General features: G+C 42.1%; 1 protein-coding gene across 7 annotated transcripts in view; it reads left to right on the top strand.

The window, feature by feature from the left end:
- The window catches only part of LOC132874149 (plexin-A2-like), a 107,695-nt gene that overhangs the window by 45,875 nt on the left and 42,327 nt on the right, over nucleotides 1-19,493 (top strand). For all 7 annotated transcript variants that reach the window (XM_060910108.1, XM_060910109.1, XM_060910106.1 and 4 more), the window contains exons 4-12: nucleotides 392-520; nucleotides 10,591-10,691; nucleotides 13,837-13,960; nucleotides 14,158-14,311; nucleotides 14,411-14,507; nucleotides 14,612-14,726; nucleotides 14,879-15,079; nucleotides 15,866-15,962; nucleotides 16,068-16,267. In XM_060910108.1, the coding sequence (XP_060766091.1) occupies nucleotides 392-520; nucleotides 10,591-10,691; nucleotides 13,837-13,960; nucleotides 14,158-14,311; nucleotides 14,411-14,507; nucleotides 14,612-14,726; nucleotides 14,879-15,079; nucleotides 15,866-15,962; nucleotides 16,068-16,267 (1,218 nt within the window). The remainder of the gene's footprint in view (nucleotides 1-391; nucleotides 521-10,590; nucleotides 10,692-13,836; nucleotides 13,961-14,157; nucleotides 14,312-14,410; nucleotides 14,508-14,611; nucleotides 14,727-14,878; nucleotides 15,080-15,865; nucleotides 15,963-16,067; nucleotides 16,268-19,493) is intronic.

Raw genomic sequence — 19,493 nt, 5'->3', positions numbered from 1 at the left:
TGACATGACAGGAACCAGGTCTTGACCCAGTAACATTAGAAACAGTATTTAATATCTGTTTAACTCCAAAGAACATGAGTTTTGTCTTATCTGGGTTGATAAGTAATTTATTGGAGCAACACCACTCACCAAGTTGGTGAAGGTCTTGAGATTTGATGTACACTTTCTTCAGTATCCACAGGGGCATGACCATCAGCCTGGCCATGACGTGTGCGTTGTTTTGTCTGCTTTGATTAAATCTAGAACTGTAACTGATTTGACAAATTCATACAGGACCTGGAGTCTTTTGAAAATGGTGCTGTAATCAAGCTTTATGTACAACTGCTGAGAATGAACTGCACTTTCAGCCTTTTTCAACCCCCCTCTCTCTCTCTCTCTCTCTCCTCCTCAGGTGCGTGTTGATGGTGTGTCTGCACTCCTCTACGAGTCGGTGACGGTAATGATGGATGGAAGTTCTGTTCTTCCCGACATGGCCTTTTCCCCAGATCACCACCACCTCTACACCATGAGCCACACACAGGTGTGTGTGTGTGTGTGTTAGTTAGTACAAATGTAAATAATTTACAGTTTTAATGTATGACAAAAGTGACATTTAATGCTCAGCAGGAGACATGAGGTTGTGGTCTGTTATTGTTTCGGTTGTTTCTTTTAATCCTCTCTCTGGTTTACTGTATAAGAGATTAAGAGTGTCATAGACAGGAAACACATACCCCTTTTCCACCAAATCAGTTCCAGGGCTGGTTCGGGGCCAGTGCTGGTGCTGGTTCACAACTCGTTCAACTTGCGAGCCAGCTGAGAACCAGCTTGCTTTTCCATCGCTCGCGGTGCTAAGAGAAGACACGTCATTACATCGCTGTATACGTCATTACGTCGCTGTATACGTCAGTTACGTCGCTACGTTTGCATAAACCTTGGCGCGAATATCGAAGCAAAAACAACGCGGAAGAAGAAGCAGCAACAACAACAACAACAATAATAATAATGGATGACTTCGCGTTTGTACAGCTGCTGCTTCTTGTCGCTTAAAAATGGCGATCTTTCGCGGTCTTGTTATTGTTGTCGGTCTTAACAACTCCACCCCTCGCTGACGTAAGCGGTTCTTTCCTCTGGCCCAGCAGAGAGTTGGTGCTAGCCTGGAACCGGTTTTTCTGGCCCCAGAGCCAGTTCTTTGTCAGTGGAAACAGAAAACCTGGTTCCAAACTAAGCACCGGCCCCGAACCTAATCTGGCTAACGCGACTTCAAAGCTCTACGAGCTATTGGTCTGGCCAAGATATTAAGCCCAACCGTTTCCCAGAGCCCGTGGTTGACCCACCTCCCTGAAATGCCTCAGTTTGCTACTGGTCGAAGCCAGAAAAGGCTGTGACGAAGCTTAAACCAATCACATCACTCTTTCCTCTGATGTATGTGATGCGACGGGGATAAATGGTAGATTAAACTCTTACCGAAGCCGGTTGGGAGCAAGGCGAAAACGTCCTTCCTTTCAATAAATACCTCCAGGGCTGCTCTTTGCTCCGTTTTCAATGAGAACTTCCCGTTGAATGCTTTCAATACAGCATCTATGCGTAATAGATGCGGAAGCGTGAATGAAGCGCTTCCGGCATAGATTCTGTAAACAATCTATGGCTTCCGGTCGCAGTTCTACTACGTCAGTGCCTTGAACACGCCTCTACCCAGGGCCGTTGGAGATGCTCAAAGTTGATTGGTTCCCGATTTTTCGGGAGCTTGGAAGAGCTGTAGATAGCTTGCCTGGCCAGACTAAGCTCGCAACAGGCCCTCGTGTTGCGTCACGCTTAGGATGGGCGGGCCCAGGCTACCCCGAACCAGCCCTGGAACTGCTTTGGTGGAAAAGGGGCAACAGAGAGAGAGAGAAATGAGCTGATGATGGTGAAGAAACAGTGCTGTGGATAAACTCACTTATTATTTATTTATTTTTGTCTTAATTAGCTGCCTGCAGAGTCGAGGGTCAGTCTATCTGATTTAGGACATGACTGGAGAGAGAGAGAGACTAAAGACTAAAAGACAGAGAGACAGACTGACAGTCTATTGCAGTCTGTTTGATTTATTTGCTTTTATTCATGTATATTTTTCTACTTATTTATTTATTAGTTAATGCAGGGGAGAAAACACACAGCAGGGGAACGAACACACACACACACACACACACAAACAAACAGAGATCAGGGCTGACAGCAGACATCCACTCCTCTCCTCCTGCACTCACATCAGCTCTGGTTCGATCCAGAAGCTCCAGCCCTGAGTGATGGAGTGAAGGAGACGAGTCCATGATTTATGGATGAAGAGCAGCTCATCTTCTCCTCAGGGAGAACAGTGGGATGGAGGGATAGAAAGATAAACTTTTCACTCACTGCCAGATATTTATCTGCCTTCATAATCTCTCTCTCTCTCTCTCCATCTCAGTGTTTCAGTCGTTCTCTCTGTCTCCTTATCTGTGTGTATGTGTGTGTTTGTTCAGCAAACAATTGAGAGATAGGGAAAGGGAGGCAGAGAGAAGAATAAGCGGAAAGCGTTTGAGGGAAAGCTGCAGAAAAACAATAAAATGCAAGGGATGATGAAGGAGGAGAAATAGGAGAGAAGAATGAAGGGATGAGATAAAAAGGTAAAAGAGAAATGAAAAACAAAAAGTGAAGGAGAAAGAGAAAAGATGGGAAAAGAAAATAGGAAGAAAGAATGAGATAAACAGAGAAAGACAGAAAGGTGTGAGGAGAGGAAATGGGAGGAGTGGTGATGAGAGAAAAGAGAGAGAGAGGTTGTCACACACGCACACACAGAGTCCTCTGCTCCAGTGGTGAATATATTGCAGTCTGTCCTTGTAATGCTAATGAGATTCTGCTCACACGCACCTGAGTTTGTGTACCTCTTTCAGCTTTCATCCAGCTGCATCATTGCTACACACACACACACACACACACAGAACTTTACACTACAAAGGCTTTCAGTGCAGAATAATGTGACCTGTGTGTGTGTGTGTTTATCACCGTAAACCCAGCAGCACTTCTTGTCTGTAAATGAGTGTTACTGTATATACACGCATTAGGTTTCGATCCATCAGCACACAGACACATTCACGTGTTCATCTCTAACTTGTCTTGACACTTCACTGTTCTGAGGTAAACATTCCTCAATCAGCACAAAAGATGAACATGTAGGCATCAATAATTTTTCCCTTTTGGAGCTCAAACGCAAATTGCATCGTTCTGACTTCCCACTTCTGGGTTAAGTTGAACGCAGCACAATTCCCTAAAAAAGCCTCATCATTTGGTATAATACATGAATTATTCCCATGAGTGGAAGTAAAGGCTTGGCCTCGGAAAGGGTTTGGTGGATTTTGGTCTCAAGCTGGACCAATCTGTTCTTGACTCGATCACAGTGAGTCCTGGTCTTGAGTTCCTGTCTGTGAAGTTTCTGCTGATAATTGCAGGATAGCAGAATGTTTTCTGTATCTTACAATTCTGGGAGTTGTTGGTTCCTCTGTGTCTGGAATGTTTAATATTTAAACTTGCCTTGCTTCGTTTTTCTGAAATTTTTTTTTACATAAAATAACAATAACTACATTAAATTAAATAGCACCTTTCTTAGGCATTTTTCTAGCTGTTAGATTTCCGGTGTCTCTCTTGCTGCTTTGTGACCAACAGGGAACAGGTTCTAGGACTGGTTTCGTTCAGAATTACCTTAGTACTAGTGAGTAAACTAGCCCATCAGTTTTGAGCAGAACCATTGTAATCAAAGATGTCATCAATGGAGGGCATTGGACAATGTAAGTCAAGGGTTTATTGCAGCAAGATGTTGGATCACATAGATGACTTGTGAGCTGTTGTTCTATTATTGCAGATATATGTATTTTTTTGTCAGTCCATGCTTGCTTTTGGGATGAAAAAAAAGTTATCTGTTGGGTCCAGCTAGGAACCAGCTTTTCAGGTTCTGAACCAATTTATTTTTGGTCAAAATGCTCTGAACAGTTCAAAATTTGGTACATGAACCATAACAGAACCTGTTCCCTGTTGGTGGAAAAGGGCGATCTCAGGTGTGTTTTTTTCTCTTTAAACAGTTGTGGTTGATTTTAAAAGACAAACCCCCCAAAAAAGAGGTGTGAGAGTGTAGGGCTTGGTGGGTTTGTGGAAAAATCCTTGTCTCTCATGTGTGAGGTTGCTGGTTCAAGTCTGGTCTGGGTTGTGGCTACTCTGGTGTGCTGTTGGGAGTAAAGTGTGGGTAGAGTAAGTAGGGTTGATCAGGGAATTGGTGGATAGGTGAGAGGAAGGAAGATGTAGAGGTACTCTATCCTTAAACTAAAGGACCAAAACTGATAAGGGTTTCATAATGCCTGGTTTAACCTTTTTATCTTCCAAGACCCCTTGTTATCCCACTTCTCTCCCCACCCACATAGTACCACCCATATGCTAGAGACCTGGCCAGTATTTGAACCAGCAACCTCAGAAGCCAGAGGTGAGGCTCAACCAGTTGAGCTACAGGGTCTCACACCAAAAGGACTTCTTATGAAAGTTTTCACTTTTTTTTTTTTAATTTTCTCTCTGAAATGAGCAAAAGCTTACCAAATTCAAACCTGTGACCTTCAACAGCAGCAGCTTGAGACTAACCAATGTACCACCAAGGACAAGGCTTTTAATTGTGAACTTTTCATTTGTGTGTGGGGTTTTTTTTTGAAGCTTTCCTCAAAAATGAGCAAATGCTCAGAGCCAAACCTGTAACCTTGAACCTCACAAGCTATCACACTAACCACTGTACCACCACCTACAAGCAATGAGATTTGCTTATTGGACTTTTGACTCACGAATGACTACACTGAAAAATTCTCTTGGAGACCCCACAGGGTGAGTTTCATCACTCCTCACCAAGCTGAATCTGTGAGAGAAGCCCAACATCAAAGCAAAAAAACCCCCAATGCTTATTTGGAGCGTTGTGTAACTGATGGGTTTCTTTATTCAGTCGCTTTATTTGAGTTGCCCAATCTGTTCACGCTGAGTCATATCCCATCAGATAGTTCTCTTCCATTACTGTTCCCAGCATGCTTTCAAGAAGCATTTCTTGAAGTCCATTTACTGCATAAAACAGCTATGACATCACTAATCCAGTTCCTCAAGGTTTCTCTTCTAACCAGGTTCATTTCCAGCCTCAAACCAACCGAGCTGATTCAGTTAATCCAATCAACTTATGATGAGGAGCAGGTGTGCTGGAGTTGGTGGGTTTGTGGTCTCCGATTGACCTCATATATGTGAGGTTTCTGGCTCCAGACTCTGGCACTCTGACTTAGGGTTTTGTTTGGAGCAGTGTGATGGGAGAAGGTTTTGGAACTCACTATTGTCTTTGTGTGTGTGTGTGCTGTAGTGGACTTTCTGTATGCTTATCACAGTAAACAGCAGCACTTCTTTCCTGTAAATGAGAGATACTGGATATACACGCATTAGGTTTCGATCCATCAGCACACAGACACGTTTACTTGTTAATCACTAACACTGACTCGACACTTCACTGTTCTGAGGTAAACATTCCTCACTCAGCACAAAAGATGAACATGGAGGCATCTATGGTTTTTCCATTTTGTCACTTGAAAGAAAATTACATAGTTCTGACTTCCCACTTCTGGGTTAAGTTGAACGCAGCACCACTCCTTGTTCTAGAGGAAAAAACCTCAACAGAGCAGCTCTACCCTTATTATAGTCATTCAAGCTTTACCATCACATAGGGTACAACCCTTATAGCCTAGAGGGCTGGTATTTGAACCAGCAATCTCTGAGCCCCAAGGCAAAGCTCATCCAGTTAAGCCACAGAACCTCATACCCTACAGGCTTCTTATAGAACTTTTCACTTTTGTCTTTTGCGACATCTCACAGAAGTGAGCAAAAGCACACATTCAAACCAATGACTGGCCATGCCAGAAACTGTGACACTAACCGGTGCACCACCAAGGACAAGTGCTTGCTTCATGGACTTTTGACTCACAAATGACTAAACTGAACACAAATTCTCTTGGAACTCCCACAGGGTGAGTTTCATCACTCTGAAGCTGTGAGAGAAGCCCAACACCAAAGCCTGTTTGGAATGTTGTGTAACTGATGGGTTTCTTGAGTCAGTCACTTTATTTGAGTTGTCTAATCTTTTTACATCTGGTCATATCGTTATCTATAGTTCTCTTCCATTGCTTATCCCAGCATGCTTTTAAGAAGCATTTCTTGATGTCCATTTATTTCATAAAACAGCTATGACATCACTAATCCAGTTCCTCAAGGTTTATCTTTGAACAAAGTTCATTTCCAGCCTCAAACCAACTGAGCTGATCCAGTTAATCCACTCAACTTCTGAGGTGTGGGTTTGTGGAGTCAGATTTGCTTCAGCTACATGAGGTTTCTGCTGCTCTGACTGAGGGGTTTGTTTGGAGTTGTGTGATGATAGAAAATTTTTCTTTTTGTCTCAGAAGCACCAGAAGCACCTCTTGTCTCAGCTCTTCAAATTAAGCCACAGGACCTCATAAAGCCCACCACTTTTTGAACATCTTCTGAACTCTAATCCCCGCCTTTCGCCCATAGTCAGCTGGGATAGGCTCCAGCTTGCCTGCGACCCTGTAGAAGGATAAAGCGGCTAGAGATAATGAGATGAGATGAATGAGATGAACTCTAATTCTTTAGATTATTTTTTAATTTGAAAACTCACAAAAGCACAACTTGCATTCAACATTACAAGCTGTGACAATCACTGTATTACAGAAAGAGCAGGTAAGTAGCTACACATCAGACTTCAGTGTTTCAGCTTACAGACGACTGCACAGTGCGAGCCAGAACATAAAATAACAACGATGGAGCTTTGGCATCTCACCTGGGACTCTTTCCTCTCATCAATACTTATCTTTCTTGCAGTCTGACAAAGTCTTTGTGAGGCTGCTTGTTGAACGCTGACCTTGTCTTTGCAAGGAACAAGCTGCGAGATGTTTAATGGAGAAGTGTATAGTGTATGAAGGAGGTGGAGTAGGATGGAGCGTGAGGTGGCTACAGATTAAGGTACTGAAGGTGTGTGGGAAAGTGTGCTTTATGCTCGTCTCGTCGGAGCAGGGTGGGCAGTGTGTCACCTCGAGAACGTCACATTTCCATTTCAGGTTGCTTCCCAGAATGACTCCAAAGATCTAACTGGGATTTTACCTTCTTACTTCATTTTAGTGACTGGATCACACAAGCTGGAAGCCTTTTCACACCCAGATGTATTTTTTTTAATATTAAACCAATAATCAAATTCCATTAAACAGTATAATTTATATTTCTGTATTTTACATTTTTCCTGAATCCCTTTCATGTAGCTTGGGATTGCACACTGAATCTTGTTGTATATGTACAATGACCAGTGATGGGAATAATGGCGTTAGAAATAAACGGTGTTACTAACGGCGTTACTTTTTTTAGTAACGAGTAATCTAACTAATTACTTTTTACATCGTTATAACGCTGTTCCCATTACCTACAATAAAATACTATGCGTTACTTTATTAAAGCTCTTCTCATCTGGCACGCTGCTCGTTCAGCCTTTCTTTACTCTGATTTAGTGTGGGGCGGGGAGACACGAGACAACGGCACAGTTAGCCAATCAGAGTAGATTTGGACAGCATACGTAGGTAGGCCACGCCTACTGCACTACTGCGCGCTCTTTCAATCAGAAGACACAGCGATGGCGAGCGGTCAGCCCAGCACTGCGCTTTCACACTGGAAATACAGCCATTACTTTTCATTACTTGAAATAAAGGGCAAAAATGTCTACGTGCAATGCACATTATGTTGAGGAACAAAGCGTTTGTCCTCGTCAGTGGCCAGTAATTAGTAACATAATTTTAATAACTAAAAAAAATATTAAATTTGATAGATGTCTTATCTCACATTATCCCACAAAAATATTAATATAGTGTAGATAACATTACTAATTGGTTTTGTTAAGTGTCCATTTCAGTCATTAAACACATTTAACATTCACTTTTATTATGATTACACTAATTGAATTAGATTTTTTTTTGGGGGGGGGGGGGGGGGGGTAACACAAAATGTAATGGAATAATTACTTTCCCTGGTAATTAGTTACTTTTATGACAAAGTAACTCCGTTACTAACTCAGTTACTTTTTGGGAAAAGTAACTAGTAACTATAACTAGTTACTTTTTGAAAGTAGCGTGCCCAACACTGACAATGACAATAAAGATATTCATATTTCAGTTATACTGATTGTGAAAGCACCTGATATTAAAACAGATCTTTGTAGCGTCACTTACCAGAGTATACAGTTCCCAAAACCCAGTTTGTTCCCCCTCCATAAGACCTTGTGTTGATACAGTGAACCTGGTAGCACATTTATGTCATGTTCTTGACATCACACATTCATTACCTCACGTTCTCTTTGAAGGACAGACAGCCCATAATGTCATCCCCGACAACATGCAGGAACATGAACGACGTTAATTGGTCAGAGTCAAACTTGTAGCGTTGCCAGTCTCTTAACCGAGACACGGCAAGCATTTATGGCACTCTGACTGTCGAATCTAACATGGAGACCATTGTGAAAGACAAAACCATCATGCTGTCTGATTCCGGTATCAAGCCTTTTATTGTCACTTTTTGTCAGTGAGAGAAAATCAGGAAGGCAGAAACAGAGTTTAGTTTGGTGTTTAACTCTTTATCTCTCACTCCATGTGCTCTGTTTATACATTCCATCAGTCTAATGTGCGATTAATTATTATGAATAATGGAATACAGAAGCTATAACTGCTTATAAATAATAAACACACCTCTGGTTTCAGAAAATCTCCTCATGTGGGATAAAGAGGGAGGAATAAAGAGGCGTTCGTGTTTACTTTCACTTACATCACTGTCTCCGTGTGTGTGCTTCGAGTGTTTATGGCACCTGCTCTAATTAACATCTCATTTATATTCTCACTGTCTGGCCTCTGATGGAAAATCGTAACAGAAAAAAAAACCACACACACACACTCACACACACACACACACACACACACTCACTCCTGTGAGTACGGATGAGTTAAATAAGTTAAATTGCAGTTTATTTCTCTGGAGTGCATTTGATTTGTATTTTGATTTTTCTCCCCTTGAAAAAGCGTTTGTTTAATGGAATGCAGTGCAGCACAGCAGAGAGAAAATGGAGGAGAAAATAAAGTAAACAATGAAAAAGTGGAAGGAGATAGAATTCCATTTTGGGAAAAGCAGAGGATAATCCACTGGGCAAGCGAGGATGAGGGGAGACAGAGAGGGGAGGGGAGGGGGTTCACTTTCACTGATCGGCCTTAATCCGCTTTTCATTCAGTATATCTTACATCAGGAAATTACATCAGAGAGAGAGACAGACAGACGCCCCTTTCCCTGCAGCCTGTTCAAGGCAGGAGTCTTCCTCCTTGTGTGTGTGTGTGTGTGTGTGTGTTGTTCCTCCTCTGAGCTGAGTGATTGGTAGTAACAGAGCTGGAATCGGTGTGTGTGTGTGTGTGTGTGTGTGTGTAAAAGGGACAGGCGGCACGCCGGGACAGGGGTGTGGCACTTTTAACACTGACATTCTTCTTTCTGAGAGCCGCACAAATTCAAACATCTCCATCTACGGCATCTAAAATCCACACACCTTTGTGTCTTACATCACTTCCTGTTTCTCTTCACCTTCTCCTCCAACAGATTTCTGATTCACAAACATGCTGCTTACACGAGTCTCTCCATCCACTCCTCTCCTCCTCATTATCTTTCACGCTGATTCTCTCTCTTGTTTGCGAGCACAGTTTTCTGTGACAATCGTGATATATATTGAGGCTGTTGTTTCCTTTAAAGGTAAATTATTTAACAGAAGTGATCACATGATGCTCAGTTTCTCTTCTTGTATTTGAAGAGGGGTGTAAATGTGACGGGCAACAAAATCACCTCAACACTCAGGGTCATGACAGGGCCCTGCGATGACCTGGCGACTTGTCCAGGGTGTACCCCGCCTCTCGCCCATAGTCAGCTGGGATAGGCTCCAGCTTGCCTGCGACCCTGCACGGGGTAAGCGGTTACGGATAATGGGTGGATGGACCTCAACACTCAGTTCACCGCCGTGCTGTTTAAAGAAGCGCCGGTATGATCGGCGTGTTTGGATTTCCAAAACTTAGATACGTCACACAAGACACCGACGCTCTGTTGTGACACGTCACACTTCTGGTTGCTGAACGCCAGCTTGCAGTGTAAAAACACACACTGGAGCAGCTTCATGCCAGATTTATTGGGGTCGCTGTAAATCTTATTGAGATAAGATGACGCCAATATTACAGAATATCTGTGTAAAAAGATTAACTGAGAGAGAGAGATGTCCTGTGTGGTGTTAGTGTGCGCGCACTCTGTTCTGTGTAATGAGGTTTAAAGTGTTCTGCGTTCGAATCGAGGTCAGTTACTGTGATTACGGTCGTCAGTGTCTGCTCAGATAAAACACGCCTCGGGCCATCGATTGGGTGTATCGATCCGCCGTGACATCGTCCACTGGCGTCGAGATTAGAAACAAGGCTGAGTTCTGTGATTGGAGTGATTTCATTAGAGTGTGTGTGTGTGTGTGTATAGGTGGTCCAGATACCGGTGGAACACTGTGAGCAGTATTGCCGGTGTGAGGAGTGTTTAAGCTCAGGAGATCCACATTGCGGCTGGTGTGTCCTCCACAACAAGTGAGTCTGTCCACACACACACACTTGCGCCTGTGTCTTTTAAAACCATAAACCTCACTGTAACTCCAAATGTCTGAGTTATTCTGTATTTTTTCGGTATGATGTTTTTACAAGTAAAAGTCTCTTTAGTAAAATTTGGGTCATCAGACAGGATCATGATATTGTCATCTATAATAATGAATGAAAAAAGGAAAATGGAGTCAGAACGGGGCAAGGCGGAGTCAGGATAGATAAGGGTGTGCGCAGGGCAGGGCGGGGGAGTGTGAGTGGGGCAGGGGGAGACATGGCATGGAGGAGTGAGGGCAGGACAGGGTGGAGCCACGTCAGGACAGAACCCAGAATTAGGATCAGACTACAATCAGGAAAAGCCCCGCACAAATTGGTACCACAGCTGTAACACATAGAACATATGCACACCCAGGCAGTGATGAGGAATAGGTGTGACTAATTAACTGCCATGACAACCAAGAAACAGAACAAGAAACACAGACCATATCAGGAAAGCGAAGGGGAAAATGGGAAAGGCAGCGAGTCAACAGAAACCTCATAAACATGACTGTGTTTGAGAAAACAATTTTTAGAAACGCATCTGTGACATCCCTCATCTCAGACTAACTCGTTTACTCCTGACAGAATGTCACCAGCAGTTAGCTGCAGAGGAAAACTAATTAAACAACACACACACACACACACACAGTGTTCCACAGTCCTGTCCTCAGCTGATGGCTCTGTGTTTTTTTATGGCGTCATTGTGATTCTTCACCTGTTCGCCTCTGTTTTCCAAACATTTCCCAAATGCTCCTCTGGCGTTTCCTTGGAGTTGTATTCCTCCGTCGTCTCTGCTCCTGGATCAGACTGGTGTCAGAGTGAGAACACTGGCTGATGATCAACACCACAAACCCATCATCCAGGATCAGAACTGAAAGTAACACAACTGGGGTCAGAAATACAATAAGAGACCTTGCAAGGAAGTGTGTGTGTGTGTGTAGGTAATGGACACAGTTTTGGTCCAATCTTCACTTTTAGGTCCAGAAGATTTTGGATCCTAAACTAGAAGTGCAGGGAATTCTCATTTTCGTATTTCTGAAAACTTAGTTTTTACTTAAAAAAAATCCACTCACCTGAACAGGGTTTTCAAAATAAAAAAAAAGACCATCTATGTTTAAACGCAGAAACAACGTAAAAACGCGCAGTGAGATTATTACACCATAAAGTGCTGCGTCAGACGCCTCAAGAATATTATTAAGAGCTGCTTACTGAGCATTAGAGAAGGAGAAACAATAAAAAATAATGAAAAAATAACAAACATGAGAATTTACCTGTGTTCTGATGATGAAACTGTTGCTTAAGTTTCTGCACGAAAAAAGTGTTTAAAAAAAAAAAGTCCAATTTTATTTTATCCAGACTCTGTGTTCTCAGTGCAGTTTGTAACACTGGAGCGGTGGATTCATGAGCAGTACAGAGACGATCAGAGTCTGTCTGGATGTATTCATTAAACCCCCCCCCCCCCCCCCCCCCCCCCAAAAAAAAAAAAAAATTAAGGTGTAGACGTAACGATATGTTGTTCAATGATAAACTGGGATACAAATTTATTACAGTTCAAATCAGTGGAATAAAAAACAAACTGCGTTTATTATCAGGCTGCATAAACTCTGTTTTTCCTCACTGTAATCGTTTTGTATGTACAATAGCATGACTACGCATGACTTCACCGTAGGTGGAGGTAACACAGCTCTAATGCTGCAAAAACAGATGCAAAATGTGAAAGAGCTGTTGTGTGATTGTGTCCAAATAGATTTCACAAGAAATCAGAGCTCTCTCTTTTTACAAACTGCTGAAAGATAAAGAAAAGAGAAGCAAATGGAAGCAGAACAAATGTTCATAACAGTTTATTAAGAAAAGTAATATTTGTTATTAATTTTTTTTATTTTTAATACAAGGAATATTTTAGTTAAAAGGCAATTATATTTTCCTCCAAACTTTACAAATGTGGAGAAATAATTCTTGTTGTTTTTTAAGAAAATGAAACAAGTTGTTTTTTTTTAATTAAACAAAAGTAATATTTAAGTTGATAAAGAATAGGAAAATAAATGTTGCATTTTTTGGTTATAACATTTTCTTCATTTAATTTTTTTTCAAAAATTATTGTGAATCAAATTGAATCTTGAATTGGGTGCATCGTTACATGTCAATTAAAGTGATATTAAACTGTAAATACGATATCAAATAATTAATTAAAAGCACAAAGTAACAACCTGATCAGCAGCCGCGCTAAGCCGAGTCCTTGCGCATTCATAGCACATGCAACACACACCGCTATGTTTTCAAAAATAAAAAATCCACATCTGTGTTGACATGGACGCAGTATGACCTGCTCAATTCTGGACTCCGTCATTTCCTTCCTAATCAGTTTTATTGTTCATTTCCTCTTCATAAACTCTGTAAAAAAAAAGACATGCCTGATTATTCAGCTCTGATGCAGCATTAACTTCCTGCCCCCTCTCACAACCTCACGGCGGCCATTTTACCTCCAAACTGTCCAGCGTTCAGTCATGAACTCGACTCAGTGATGCAGAGTCACTTCAGGGAGATGTAGAGGACGTTTCTCGCCCTCTGTCTCACACACTTTCACTTCAGCTCTCTTTTTTTTGTCTGTCTCACTTTCTGTCTCACCTCCTATTTCATTTCTAATTTTGTCTTTTAGCTGTCTCACTTCCTTACACTTTTTTTGTCTTTAACTGGTATCTGGATCATTAAAAAAACCCTCTTATTCTTTTCTATTTTACACACTTTCACTTTTGTCTATTTAAATTTTCTGCATTCTTTCTGTCTCTTTTTTATTTTTATCCATCTCTCTCTCGTCTTTCTTTCATGAGGCAGTGCTCAGTTCCTGGTTACTGAGACTCTGTTTACATGATGTAATAATTTCACTTCAGTTTTGTGTGTGTGTGTGTGTGTGTGTGTGTGAGAGAGAGAGAGAGAGAGAGAGAGAGAGCGAGCTCTGGCTGGTTGTACAGGTGGGAACCATGGCAACCACTCACCGAGCGACACTATAATTTGATGGCTTTGAGATCTCCAGTGTGAGAATGACACTGAGCTCTCACACACACACACACGTACACGTCATGTCTCCTCTGTCTCTCAGGTGTGTGAGGCGGGACCAGTGTGAGCGCTCAGATGAACCTTTCCGATTCGCTGATGAGATTGGGCAGTGTGTAAAAGTCTCCGCCCACCCGGACAGCATTGCCATGTCAGAGCACGCCGTCCCGGTGATTACAACACGACATCATCACTCACTGTTTACTATTCTCTTGCACTTTAACCTGATTAAAGCTCAATTAATTGTCAGTCAGTCAGTTAAATTCCAAAATAATAAAAAAAAATGTATTTATGTTTCTGAGACCTCATATGACATCATTTATTCCTCATATTATAATAATAATAATTATTATTATTATTATTTTAGCTGCTGCTGGAGGTCAGTAATATTCCTGACCTCTCTGCCGGAGTCTCATGCTCCTTTGGGAGTCTGGCGGAGGTTGAGGGTCACGTCAGCGGGAACAGCATCATGTGTCTGTCTCCGACTGCCCGGGACGTCCCACTGATCCCCACTGACCGAGGTGAGAGACGAAAGATGACACGATGAGGAGAGAAACGGAGTGCTTCAAATACATGTCATATTGATGGTGTCTCTTGCTCACTGTCTCTTTCTCTCTCAGACTGGTCGGGTGTGGAGTTAAAGGTTGTTTCCAAGGAGACTGGTCACATGGTGGTGAGCACAGAGGTGAAATTCTATAACTGCAGCACACACACCATGTGAGTGTTTCTGTGCCGACATCATCGTTCTTCTCTTCTCTTTATGCTCCTTATGCATGTTACCTGGGACACAGTGATGAATGAATGTGTGTGTGTGTGTGTAGGTGTTTGTCATGTGTGAGCAGTGCATTCCAGTGTCACTGGTGTAAATACAGAAACACCTGCACACACGACCCAAACAGCTGCTCTTTCCTCGAGGGACACGTCAATGCATCAGAGGTGTACACACACACACACACACACACACACACTATCAGAACTCTTATTAATGGAGACTGTACAGTGCTTGTCAGAAAATTTCTTGCAAATTTCTAAAGGAGATAACTGGGCCTGATGTGGCTGAACTCTGACCTTTGACCTCTGTGCTGAAGTTGTGTCCTCAGCTGGTGCACTCGGGGGACATGGTGATCGCGGCGGGAGACGTGAAGCCGATCACGCTGAAGGCCTGGAATCTTCCACAGCCTCAGTCGGGTCAGAGAGGCTACGAGTGTGTATTCAGCATCCAGGGAGTGACGCACAGAGTGACGGCGCTGCGTTTCAACAGCACCAGTGTACAGTGTCAGAACCGCTCGGTCAGAGAACACACACACGCACGGTAAAGGCAGGTTTATGTTTCTGTGTCGAACCTGTGCTGTAGCCTGACACACACCTCCTCAGCAATGTTACGACATGTCGCAGCGATACAACAACTGTGATTAGTCTGTTTGGGAGCATCACATTTCCAGCTGCTCTTTCTTTGCCACAAAAATCGGAAATCTACGATGATGATATTGTGTTAATATAAAGGATATAAAGTGTGAGAGTGTGAGGCTCTACAGCGGCTGTAGTTCGTTATAACACCAGTTTAATCCTGCAGGATCTCACACTTTTCTTCTAACAGACTCCCAATAAACGCAGTGTTGGTGGTGTAAACCAGAACAACTCAATCAAAGTAATAAATCATCCGTCAGTCAGTGACTGAGAGAACTGTGGATTTAAACTCGAGTCACACCGAAGTGCTTCGAGCCGCTCGTCCTTCAGAATACAGACGAGTTCAAACACTTCAATGAGAATTCGCTGGGTTTATAATTAATCACGTGAGGTTTCTTTTCCCCTAGTAAATCTGATCCATGTTATTTTCTGTTTATTATTCCAACAGTGAAATACGGAACTCATATTGTTTGATGTGCAGAGGACACTCACCTCTTGTGCAAGTGTAACTTCAGCCTGTGTGAGCGTCGATGCCGTACCTAGAGCCGAGATTTGACACAGAAGTAGAAATCAGCCTGACGAGAGCTGGATTCATTGTGTCTGACATTCACCTAAAGATAAAAACGACAATTTATTCTCTCTCTCTCTCTCTCTCTCTCTCTCTGCAGTATGTGTATGAAGGGATGAAGGTCAGTGAGCTGGTAGTCGATCTGTCCATCGTGTGGAACAACAACTTCATCATCGACAACCCTGAGGGAATTAAAGGTAATGAAACACACACACAGGGAAAATATATAAACAGACATACAGTTTCCCAAACACTTTAATGTGGCAGTTAAATGACCCTGTGTGTGTGTGTGTGTCCCACAGTGTACCTGTATAAGTGCGGTGCTCAGAGGGAGAGCTGTGGTGTGTGTCTGAAGGCCGAGCGCAGGTTCTCTTGTGGTTGGTGTGTGAGTGAGAGTCGCTGTACACTGCGTAAACACTGCACTTCACCTGGAGCGTCACACGGCACACACTGGCTCGGACCGAACCAACACCACAAGTGTACACACCCCCGCATCACTGAGGTCAGTGCCCTGAGTGAACACCTTTATAACAGCAGCTATCGTGCTGTAAAACTGCTGTAAAGCAGCGGACAGAACTCACGTTTTTCACCAGGGGGTCAGGTGATTATGGGCGGCCCTCATGTGACGTCATTTTAACAGTCTTTAGCTAGATTTTGTGAGTGATACCCGACATTAAGAATAAAGCAGATGAAAAAGTCATGTTTTTGAAAAAAAATAAAATCACTCACACTTTCAAAATCTGAAAATTCTCAGTGTTTAAGTTAACTTTGAAACAAAAGAAAACGTATTTAAAAAAAACACAGATGTATTTATTTTTTTCAATCCTCTGTGATTGGATTCAATGGAAAGTGCATTTCTTCATGTTGCTCCTTAATAATACCAAAATTGGCCTTTAAAAAAAGTAACAGAAATAAATCAGCAAAATGCAAAAATACAGAAAGCAGGAACGAAAAAACATTTTACATAATGATGGTAAAATCAGTGGAATGGACTGGGGGCCCAAGCAGTGAAGCTGTATTGTGTTTTTCCCTTTTCTGATTCCTCATCATCTTCATCTTCTTGTTCTTCTTCCTCTGATTATTTTCACCAAGTTTCACTGTTCCGTTATCCCATGGAAAGGGCAACCAAGGTGTGCACAGGAATTACTCAGCTCAATTTCCATTTTCTTTGTTTTATTCAATCTCTGCATTCAGTTGTAGTAGCATTAAAAATGGTTGCAGCTGTAGTAATTGCAAGAATGGATGCAGCGGCAGTTATTGTAGCAGTAATGATTACAAGAGTGGATGCAGCAGGTAAAAACCTAAACAATACAAAATGCACAGTTTCAGGTCTAAAATAAAAACTAGAAGCATTTTAAAACAGTTATTGGTCTTCCCACTCACCACAGTAATCATAAATGGCAGTATTAAACATCACACTCAATGATCAGATGTAAAACACAACATAAGCAATAAAATGCATTCATAATAAATAAGCATTTATAAATAGCAATACATAACTCATGATAAACAACCAAACATAATAAACATCCATCAAGCCATAAGTTATTATTACCATCAACATTAATAGATACAATACTACCATTAAATATACCAATGTTAACATATCACTACGGCCCTTGCCACGGATACGGTTCAGTTTTCACCCGTTAGAATAAGAAAATGGGCGGCACAGTGGTGTAGTGGTTAGTGCTGCCGCCTCACAGCAAGAAGGTCCGGGTTCGAGCCCCGTGGCCGGCGAGGGCCTCTCTGTGCGGAGTTTGCATGTTCTCCCCATGTCCGCGTGGGTTTCCTCCGGGTGCTCCGGTTTCCCCCACAGTCCAAAGACATGCAGTTTAGGTTAACTGGTGACTCTAAATTGAGCGTAGGTGTGAATGTGAGTGTGAATGGTTGTCTGTGTCTATGTGTCAGCCCTGTGATGACCTGGCGACTTGTCCAGGGTGAACCCCGCCTTTCACCCGTAGTCAGCTGGGATAGGCTCCAGCTCGCCTGCGACCCTGTAGAACAGGATAAAGCGGCTACAGATAATGAGATGAGAACATATCACTACTACTAATAATACTATATAATCCATATTAAAAAATCTCATTTACAACTTTCAGCCCATACAAACTCACACATCTCATACTCAAACAATTAATCAAACTAACTCAAAATCTACACTTAAACAAATGTAACAATCAAAGCGCGCACACAAACAAAGCAATTAACACAGAGCAACACGCTTTTAACCCACATGTTAATTTTGCACTTTGATAAACGTTACAAATCACCAGCAAATCAAACAGATAGCGTTTGCCAGCAAACCACACATTAAGGAGCAGAGAAAAAGACATTTCAAACATAGCGTCTAAGGCAAGTGACAAAACACACGATATAAAAGGTACAAGAAAGCGCTTACCCGATGGCTGCACACCTGGTCAAACGTGGCGAGTATAGAGCAAAGGCTCCCATCTCTTTTCAAACAAGGAAGCAGGTCACATGAGCCTGCAATGCTCGCATTTTATTAAAGGGAATGGCACCATTACTCTATACTGCGCCAGGTCGCTAGATAAACATCTGATAATACAAAATCAGGCCAAAAAAGAAACCACAAAACACAACATTCATGTTAGCACCTTGAGTGCTCTAGTGCCACCAACAGGTCACATTTGGAGTTGTGTTTCTGTCTGTGACTTTTGAACCATATTTCCAGTTTTCAATGAGATACCTTTGGATTCTTTGGCTCAAGCGAAGTTCAACACCCCCGTGACATCAGTTTGTACCATCTTGGATTTTCCACTCTCTTGGATTTTACCAAAAACTGTTAAAAGTTTTCACAGGTTACAAATTTTGCCCAATTTTCATGAAATTTACAGCCAAACAGTTTAACTTTACCGGAGTTATTCACAATTAACACAATTCAAATTAAATTTCTGAACCAGGGATGAACAGTAAGTGCAGTAACCTGCAAACTCACCAAGCTTCAGCTACGCCATCAGAGTTTAACAGCCAGTTAACTTTCGTTCTCCTGAGGTTTTGTGTCTCAAACACAGACTCAGCTCATGAGGGGTTTGATCATTAGCTAATGAGCCGATAAAACAAATTCGTAGCAGCACAGCAGTGGGAGTCATTAGTGTCAAAATAAAGTAAACTCAGTTCAATTTTGTTAATAAGCAAAACTAAATCAGGTGGATGTCAAATGTCTTTTTATAATCTTGCTTATAAACTTAACATTGTGCATTATTTTATTTGGTATTATTTGTGTTCATCTAATGTAATGAAATGCCAAAATTATAATTTTATAACTCACAAAGTGATTTTGCAAATCTATATCTCTCAATAGTTATTAATAGTTTAGGATGTTTTTCATAAGCCCCGCCTTCTGGCACCACCCACTTAGCTCCGCCTCTTAAAAGATTTCACTACTGAGATGCTTCTGTTAAAACAGCTCGAGCTGTGATTGTTCACTTTGTCAGAGTGACATAAATGATTCATAAACGTAGTCTGGAAGTTGCGAGTGTGTAAAATGCTGCGTTAAACAGATACGTACGTAAGGATGATGTAGGGCTCCTGAGTGGCACAAAAGAAAAGTGCCCAAGATTCATGAGTTCGAACCCCAACACTGTTCCAGCCATCCATGGTGTTCTGTATGGGAGGGGCATATTCTCTCTCCCCTGTCACTCACAGTGACGTGAGCTCATGTATGTGGAAGAGGGCCGAAAGCACTTTTTTCCGAGTAACTCAGC

The sequence above is a fragment of the Neoarius graeffei genome, chromosome 26 (assembly GCF_027579695.1).
Source record: "Neoarius graeffei isolate fNeoGra1 chromosome 26, fNeoGra1.pri, whole genome shotgun sequence".
NCBI lineage: Eukaryota > Metazoa > Chordata > Actinopteri > Siluriformes > Ariidae > Neoarius > Neoarius graeffei.
Note: the sequence above shows the minus strand (reverse complement) of the source record. Positions and strands in the feature narration are given on the sequence as shown.